The sequence below is a fragment of the Salvelinus sp. IW2-2015 genome, linkage group LG28 (assembly GCF_002910315.2).
Source record: "Salvelinus sp. IW2-2015 linkage group LG28, ASM291031v2, whole genome shotgun sequence".
NCBI lineage: Eukaryota > Metazoa > Chordata > Actinopteri > Salmoniformes > Salmonidae > Salvelinus > Salvelinus sp. IW2-2015.
In genome coordinates, this window is record NC_036868.1 from 25903241 (window position 1) to 25912410 (window position 9170).

At 42.4% G+C, this 9170-nt stretch overlaps 1 protein-coding gene across 2 annotated transcripts; it reads left to right on the forward strand.

Annotated features, from left to right (window-relative positions):
• Nucleotides 1-229: 229 nt before the first annotated feature.
• On the forward strand, nt 230-3195 carry LOC111954220 (ADP-ribosylation factor 6). Of its 2 annotated transcripts, none has more exons than XM_023973761.3 (2): nt 230-475; nt 648-3195. In XM_023973761.3, exon 2 carries the CDS (start codon nt 1432-1434, stop codon nt 1957-1959), a length of 528 nt encoding a protein of 175 aa, XP_023829529.1. In that variant the 5' UTR covers nt 230-475; nt 648-1431; the 3' UTR covers nt 1960-3195. The 2 variants fall into 2 exon arrangements, with proteins under 2 accessions (XP_023829529.1, XP_023829530.1); XM_023973762.3 differs by having other exon boundaries at nt 230-471.
• Nucleotides 3196-9170: the final 5975 nt, after the last annotated feature.

The window sequence follows — 9170 nt, forward strand, 5'->3', positions numbered from 1 at the left end:
TAAACTGGATGGAAACGTAGTTAGCTGACATTGATTCTCTCAATTTGGGCATGGCAACAAATCTTGCATTACTTGTGTCATTATTTAAACTCAACGTCTAGTGAACAACCATGACGTCATAATGAGGCGCATTATCACGGAACATGACGTAGACAATAGGGAGATCAGATTGGTTTCTAGATCTGTAAACACAGAACCAGATAATCACAACACAAAATTAAACCGTGCTGTTTTCGTAATAATACCCAACAACTGGCGTCCATTTCAACTATCATACGATCGTTTTGCTGTTGAATCTCTCGGTGTGCGCATGCCAAATGGCGTAGTGCATGAGCAATCGAGAGGAAGTGGCGGGTGATCTGGGTCCGCACCTTTTCCGGTAACACAGCACCGCCACCGCTTTGACTGAACGACAGTAGAGAGAGGCAAGAGCGGGGAGAATCAACCTGGGGACCGGGGGTTGCCGCAGTTGTAGGTAAGCTACCTATCACATTTTCCAACGCGACGCCTTTTGTGTAAGCTTTAAAATTATTTTGCGCGCTATTTTCAGGCTTGAACAGTGCACTTTTGACATAAGGGTAGCCGATTAAAGTTGTTCTCTGTCTGTCTGACACCCCTCCCTTTTCTGAATTGCTCTTGTGTTACAGGGAGAGAGAGAAGAGAGAGGAAGAGCGTAAAGTCGGATGAATCAATTACCTTTTGAGCATTCTAGACCTGGTTGTCCCCGGCGAAGATACGACTGGGGGTGATCTTATTTGTCTCCGGTACAATGAACTCCCGAATAGAATCGTTATTTTGAATCCGCCGATTGGAATAAGGGCAAGTGGACAGCCGGCAGACAAGGAGGAAGTCGGAACTACTACGGGCTTTTGAGAGGGCCTACTTTCTTAAACGCAACTATTAGGCTATATTTTTGGTATTTCTTTCTACATTATTGAAAACACCAAGGTACGCACCGGGACCTGAAATTTAGATTCGCTAATCGTTTGAATCAAATAGACTGAATTATAGTGTTGTGGATTATGAAAATATTTCCCCACCCTCTCCCGGCACCTAGACGTCAAATTCTCAACCACTTCAATTTCCCTTTGCACACCTCTCATAGTTCCTAGTTATTTTCTGACAGCTGTTAAGGTAACGGAATATTTGTATTTTTCAGTGAATAATTTTCCATTGCTTGCCCGCCATTCTAGACACGAGTATCTGGAACAGTCGTTTGTAACTGCCACCGTCTTTAAAAAAGTATACTTGTGTCAACCTACCACTGATAGACTGTCACGTGGACGTCTGCTGTCAGGCAACCTGCTACCGCAATAGAAACGAAACCTGTAACTTTTTTTTAAAATAACGATTTCTGCTCTCTTGAAATCATAGGGAAGCTATTTAGATTTGTTTTCTAAGGAAGTGGATTGTTCATGCACAGCCTACAATATGGGGAAAATGCTCTCGAAGATCTTTGGCAACAAGGAGATGAGGATATTGATGCTTGGACTTGATGCTGCTGGCAAGACCACCATCCTCTACAAACTAAAGCTGGGCCAGTCCGTCACCACCATTCCCACTGTCGGCTTCAACGTTGAGACGGTAACCTACAAAAACGTGAAGTTCAACGTGTGGGACGTCGGGGGCCAGGACAAGATCCGGCCGCTGTGGAGGCACTATTACACCGGCACCCAGGGCCTCATCTTTGTGGTGGACTGTGCCGACAGGGACCGGATAGACGAGGCCCGCCAGGAGCTCCACCGGATCATCAACGACCGGGAGATGCGAGACGCCATCATCCTGATCTTCGCCAATAAGCAGGACCTGCCCGACGCCATGAAGCCCCACGAGATCCAGGAGAAGCTGGGCCTGACCCGGATCAGGGATAGGAATTGGTACGTTCAGCCATCGTGTGCTACCACCGGTGATGGACTATACGAGGGCCTGACCTGGCTCACCTCCAATTACAAATCTTAATGTTCATCACTTCTATGTTCAGCCTGGACTGTTTAGTTACAACAAGCAAAAAATAAGTGAAATGAACAAGAGATGGAAAAAATTACAAGCTGAGGCAATTAATGAATAATATGACTTCTCAGATGATTAAATGAAAAGTTTGATTATACTTTTTTTCTTTTGATAATGACTTCCCTATAACCCACATTTTCTTTATAAACAAAAATACTATTGTTTTGGCTGGCTTTTCWTTCATATTTTTTCCCGCTTTGGCTCTGTAATATACTTCGCTCACATTCTTATCACTCAATACTTTGCTTTCAGAAGCCCTGAAAGATGCGTGTTCACAAACAAAATCTCTTGTATGATGTTTTGGGGGATAGCAGGGTTCTATAGATACATTAGACAGCCTTTTCATACAGTATTCTCATGTCCCAACTTCCACCCAAAAGATGGGAAATGCCCCTTTGAGGACGTTACCCATTCATATCTGTGCCGGAAACAAAGGGGCAGCATCAGCATATCAGTTCAACTGCCACCATGTTTTTTTTTTAAGGATTAAGATTGTGTATTACGGACATGTAAGGACCTTGCGAAGAAGTACTTTTTTCACTGTTGATTGATTGTATAAAACAAAAAATGAAGAAAATGTTAGTACGTAATTCCTTAAACAGTGATTCCATCCATGATGTCTGCTAGGGAAGTTTTCTAAAAAGACACTATATGGATGCTGGAATATATGGAAACTGACATGGATGGATATTGTTGTATTTGTGTTCTGTTTTCGGATCAGAATCTTTTACCACTGGTCTCGTTTTGCCTCTATTCTTCCAAGCGCTTCCATTTGCAGCTCTGGCTGGCTTTTGCGAAGCCCTGAGTTTTATAGGTGCACCAACAGACTGACAGCATACTCATAGCTGAGTCTGCACTATAGGTGGGGGGGACTACCTTATCCATGAGAGGATGAGAAGACACATACTATAGGCCCCTTGACAAAGTGCACACTTGACTCTTGACTGACTCTTGGACCCCAGTAAGCGTTTACTTTTCAACCCCCCCACCACCATACCACTTCAATGGTGCTCTGCTCTCCAGTAACTGGGGCCTTCTGCGCTGCTCATTCACATCAGCTGTACAGCTCGTGTCATGCAGTCAGACAAGACTGTACTTTCTGTTCAGTATAGATAAGAAAATGCTTTGTTTTATTTTTTTGTTCAATTTGCTATGCTGACTAAATAATAAAGATATCCAGATCAACATGGAAGTGGAGCTTTTTCAATATGATGCCTTGTTGACTAACATGTACATGCTTAAACTATTTGAATGTCACAAAAGAGGAAGTAAAATTTGGCTGTTAAAAAAATTGATGTGTGAACTGTGAAGTCTGTTTGGTGTGTTTCCGTTGTGCTCTTTCATGGCGTGAGTCACAGGCTTTGAATAAGTGATGATCTCTGGTTTCGGGTTGTGATTGTCAGGTAGCTTAGACCTTACTTTCAAGGCCTCTATGTATCCCATAGTCCATTAGAATACTGTAGTAGGAGTCTCTGGTGTATTTAACCCAAAGTGCTTTTTGACATTTAGGGCTGTGTAAGCAAATCATGCCCAAGCTGTTTTTCTTTTGTGAATTTGTAAGGGGTTATAGTCAAACTCAAGTTTCTAAAATCAATTTTCACACTTGAAGTTGAAGAAAGTTAGTCCTTAAGTTGGTGTTGGTTTGAACGTAGGAGACTGCTGACAGATTGAACCCCACCACCTTGTCAATTAGCCTCAAATGGCCACAGATTGACAGACGTTGACTGGATGGCACTGACTGACAYCGGTCTACTTGTGTACAGAGATGGTAGATTTAAAAAAAATCTGGTTATTTTTTTTAAAATGGGCCACTCAAACAAAGCCTTGTCCTCAAGAACAAACAACACTCAGTGTATTTGAGTATGTACGTTGACACTTTCAATTGTATACATTCACAGATTTAAATAATACATAAGGCAAGGGAAAAAGGTTGGTCATATTTGAACATGCCCTTAGTTGCTCAAAGCAAGTTACTGTTATGGCAAATCTGTTGGCAAGTGTAACGTAATGCGTTTGTGTTCACACCAATGAGAACCTGCTTGGCGTCTTGGTTGGAGAGTGATGTCATCCTTCATGCTCATGTGACCCGTAGGGGGTGTCAGCCACACAAAAGGCCCCAGCCAGCCTGGCTGGCAGCTCGCCCTGGGTAGACTATGCCCTTAGGTACAGATCTAGGATCAGTTTACCCGCTCCCAAATCCTAACATTAACCATTAGAGTGGGGGAATAAGAAAACTGACATTAGATAAGCGTCTATTGGCAAGTTCATCCCCAAAAAGAGAGGGAGTGTGAATGATTGGTATGACATCAGTGACTGAAGTCAGAAAATGCTAGAGGGAGACATGCATGTCAGTGTGATCGTCGTTTGAGGTGTGGCACAGTTGTTCCAGAGAGAGCAGTCAGCCAAATGTGAAGCTTCAGTTTTGAGCTTATAGATGAGCGCTTATATGAACGTTCAGTGTGACCTTTATGATAAAGAAAAAAAACAAGGAGCAGTTTAAGGTATTACATATTTGCCGTTTAGTATGCAGTTTGTGCAAATGTATTACCACACAATAATCCAGCAGCTAGTGCCCAGCACTTCTGGTTCTCTGTGAGGGAATGCCTTTCTCTGATGAAATGGAGGCATGGCTACAGTGTTGGCTAATGTGTTGTTTGTTCTGCGTCTGTTGGTTTGGAGTTTGACCTGGCTGTCGCTGTGTTGAAATGATCGACTTCCCTGTGACCCGGGCAGGCTGGACGAAGGAGGTGTAGTTAAACTGAAATCCACACCAGGGAGGTCAAATGGAGCTGCCTGCTATCTCCTCAAGACCGCTGCGCCACTCGGGATGGTTCAAAGGCACTGCATCACAGTGATAGAGGTGTCACTACAGACCCTCGTTCGATCCCGGGCTTTATCACAACCGGCCTTGATCGGGAGTGCCATAGGGCGGCGCACAATTGGCCCAGCGTCGTCCGGGTTAGGGGAGGGTTTGGCCGGGGTAGGCCATCATTGTAAAATAAGAATTTGTTCTAAACTGACTAGTTCTAAACTGACTAGTTCAATAAAAGATCAAATAAAACATGCTTTCACCACTGATGCTTTTACAACCGTCTTTAAAACGCAACTAAATTCTAGAGACAAAAGTAAAACTTCTCCACTCTCACTGTATGGCAAATGTTTGAATAAGCAGTGTCTCCATTTGCTTGGTATGCAAACTAGAGATCGCAGCATACACAGCGAGGGGCGTTGAACTCTGGCTGTCTCAATCGACTAGTGTGGCTTACGCTCCTTTTTTCCTCTCCGTACCTTAATTTTCATTGGAAATAATCCGAAAACATTGGAGAAGCACCATATTGAATGCTGAGCAGGACATTGCTTTCACCAGGCCATCTCACATCAGCAAAGACAGAGAGGAGATGAGGTGAAGAAGCCGTTCTAGACTATGGAGACTCAGCCATGTCGTGTTTAATTAGAGAGGCTCAGAAGCACACGTGTCAGAGGCCTCCCTACAGCTGTCACTGCACTCTGTGGCAGATCTAAAATAAATAGACAATAGTTAACAGTTAGTGCTATCTGGGATTCTTGGGACGTCCATACCCTAAACCCTACCCTTAACCCCTACACTTAACTATTTTACATTTCAACTTAAAATGGGGTAACATCAGTGTTGGGACATCCCAAGGCTCCCGGATAGCACCGACTAATAGCGAACATCCTCTGCTGTCATTCTCACCTGTGGCCACATGTTAAACTCAACCGTTTGTGTTCTGCTGCGTTCAGCATGGCTTTTGAACTTTAAGACTTAGACCTTCATGATAAAGATCTCTTTGTGAAGTTAGTAGACACATGTAGTTAGTTACATACCTGCCACATTTACACATTGAAGCTATATTCCCTGCTTTTCAGGTTCTACATTTTTTTACAGCAAGATTAGGGGAACTACTATTGAATCACTCACTTTCCTCTAAGGTCTTAAAGATGGGTTTCGAAGTGAAAGTTATTTGAGGCATGTACAGTTGAAGTCGGAAGTTTACAGACACCTTAGCCAAATACATTTAAACTCAGTTTCACAATTCCTGACATTTAATCCTTGTAAAAATTCCCTGTCTTAGATCAGTTAGGATCACCACTTTATTTTAAGAATGTGAAATGTCAGAATAATAGTGGAGAGAATGATTTATTTTAGCTTTTATTTCTTTCATCACATTCACAGTGGGTCAGAAGTTTACATACACTCAATTAGTATTTGGTAGCATTGCCTTTAAATTGTTTAACTTGGGTGAAATGTTTTGGGTAGCCTTCCACAAGCTTCCCACAATAAGTTGGGTTACTTTTGGCCCATTCCTCCTGACAGAGCGGGTGAAACTGAGTCAGGTTTGTAGGCCTCCTTGCTCGCACACGCTTTTTCAGTTCTGCCCACAAATGTTCAATACCTTGACTTTGTTGTCCTTAAGCCATTTTGCCACAACTTTGGAAGTATGCTTGGGGTCATGGTCCATTTGGAAGACCCATTTGCGACCAAGCTTTAACTTCCTGACTGATGTCTTGAGATGTTGCTTCAATATATCCACGTAATTTTCCATCCTCATGATGCCATCTATTTTGTGAAGTGCACCAGTCCCACCTGCAGCAAAGCACCCCCACAACATGATGCTGCCACCCCGTGCTTCACGGTTGGGATGGTGTTCTTCAGCTTGCAAGCGTTCCCTTTTTTCCTCCAAACATAACGATGGTCATTATGGCCAAAAAGTTATATTTTTGTTTCATCAGACCGGAGGACATTTCTCCAAAAAGTACGATCTTTGTCCCCATGTGCAGTTGTAAACCATAGTCTGGCTTTTTTATGGCGGTTTTGGAGCAGTGACGTCTTCCTTGCTGAGCGGCCTTTCAGGTTATGTCGATATAGGTCTCGTTTTACTGTGGATATAGATACTTTTGCACTTTTCGCACTTATGTTAATCTCTAGGAGTCAGAACGCGTCTCCTTCCTGAGCGGTATGACGGCTGCGTGGTCCCATGGTGTTTATACTTGCGTACTATTGTTTGTACAGATGAACGTGGTACCTTCAGGCATTTGGAAATTGCTCCCAAGGATGAACCAGACTTGTGGAGGTCTACAATATTTTTTCTGAGGTCTTGGCAGATTTCTTTTGATTTTCACATGATGTCAAGCAACGAGGCACTGAATTTGAAGGTAGGCCTTGAAATACATCCACAGGACACCTCCAATAGACTAAGTGACATAATTTGAGTCAAATCAGAAGCTTCTAAAGCCATGACATCATTTTCTGGAATTTTCCAAGCTGTTTAAAGGCACAGTCAACTTAGTGTATGTTAACATCTGACCCACTGGAATTGTGATACAGTGAATTATAAGTAAAATAATCTGTCTGTAAACAATTGTTGAAAAATTACTTGTGTCATGCACAAAGTAGATGTCCTAACCGACTTGCCAAAACTATAGTTTGTTAACAAGAAATTTGTGGAGTGGCTGAAAAACGAGTTTTAATGACTCCAGCCTAAGTGTATGTAAACTTCCGATTTCAACTGTATGTAGTTAGTAAAGGCAAACCTGCTTGGGTTTTGCTGGGTGGATTTAGCCCTGAGCCAAACCATTGTCTGCAGCAGGGTAGGGGTGGACCGATCTATTGCGTTCGTTTGGAGGGGGTGAACTCAAACAATACTGTTTAAATKGACCTTGTTACCGGTTCCCTGTAATTTGTTTACTCAGGCCTCCTCCCTGATATTAATCTTACTGCTGTGTTGAATCACACACACGCACGCACACACACTTAACAATTCTTACTTGAACAAAACAGAACTGTTCATTCATAGACATCGCAACCACATGCAGTGTTACTTTGGTTACTCATGATTTATTATATTGAACTGGAGTACACATTTACAATCCAAAAATACAGGTTAAGGGGATGTTTGTTGCGTTCATTGTAGTTACAAAATAAGTGTTAATGACGTTCATCAGGTCTATTTGCACATCTGGGGCCTACCTGTGAAACGACACACACACACAAAACGCACACCCACATGAACCTAACCCCACACTAGCATTAACAAAGCAGCAGTTGAGACGAGACACACCTCTACGGAATTCTGTTTAATACTCAAACACTTATCTTTCCTGAATCTTCTTGCTAAACTCCTTCAAGGTTGCATGTGTATACCTTTGTATACCCAGAGCTCTAGTTTGTGTCTTTCTATAGAATAAGGAACTGGAGTTCTCAACTCAAAGTGAAAGGAGAAGTGTTGGGTCCTTGGGACAGTGACATAATGAAATTAAACTCCCATTCACTGAATATAACTTTGATTTATTCCATTGCATCAAACAGCAAACACATCAAGATTGTATTCAATGAGTTTGGATGAACTCTTCGTTAGCATAGACGTGCCTGTACACATCTGTTTGCATGTGTGTTTGAAGTGGATCATGTAAATATGTACCACGTCTACCAGGGCGCAGCATAAACTGGTTGTGGCGTCCCGACAAGTTCTCTAAAACACTTTGAGGACCACCAACACTGTGTGGACAGTGAGAGTTGGATGTAAACTAGGTCTCTAGATCTCCAAATATTCCATTGTAAACATTTGAGGGTAACGGATGATGAAAAATAAATGCTTTACATGTATCATTGTTATTCCCTTGCTTCAAGTTTGACATTAGGGAGGTTAGAGATTACTGTTGGCTATTATATATTTTTACAGAGTAGGCCTATATGTATCCCTTTCGATTATGTCCCAACCTTTGAATCTATCATTCTTAAGAGACACGCAGCAATCTGATGTGTAAAACATCAAACAGAAAGAACTCAGTATCAGAATCAGTATCAGAATCAGTGGGAAGGAAGGCCTACTGTATGGCGACAAGCACATATACCGAGACTCCACCTTCAGGTAGTCTGATCAATGAATAGTCATTATCTGCCTCCTCTACTGCCCTGACATCCTGTTCAACAGCAGACAGCATCTTACTGTCTAACCTATTAGACAAGAACTAAGCTAGTACCCTGAAAACCCAGTACCCTGAAAACTCTAAATTAATTCCTTTCTCCTCATCTCCTTTCCATTATCCGTAGCCTTGAGCGTGGAATTGGACGATAAAGTCACAAGATAGGTGAAATATTTCACCTATACCCAGTGTGTCTTTATATGACTGCAGATGAA

Excerpts from the sequence above, each read along its gene's own strand:
- LOC111954220 (XM_023973761.3), top strand. The coding sequence starts at position 1,432 with ATGGGGAAAATGCTCTCGAAGATCTTTGGCAACAAGGAGATGAGGATA.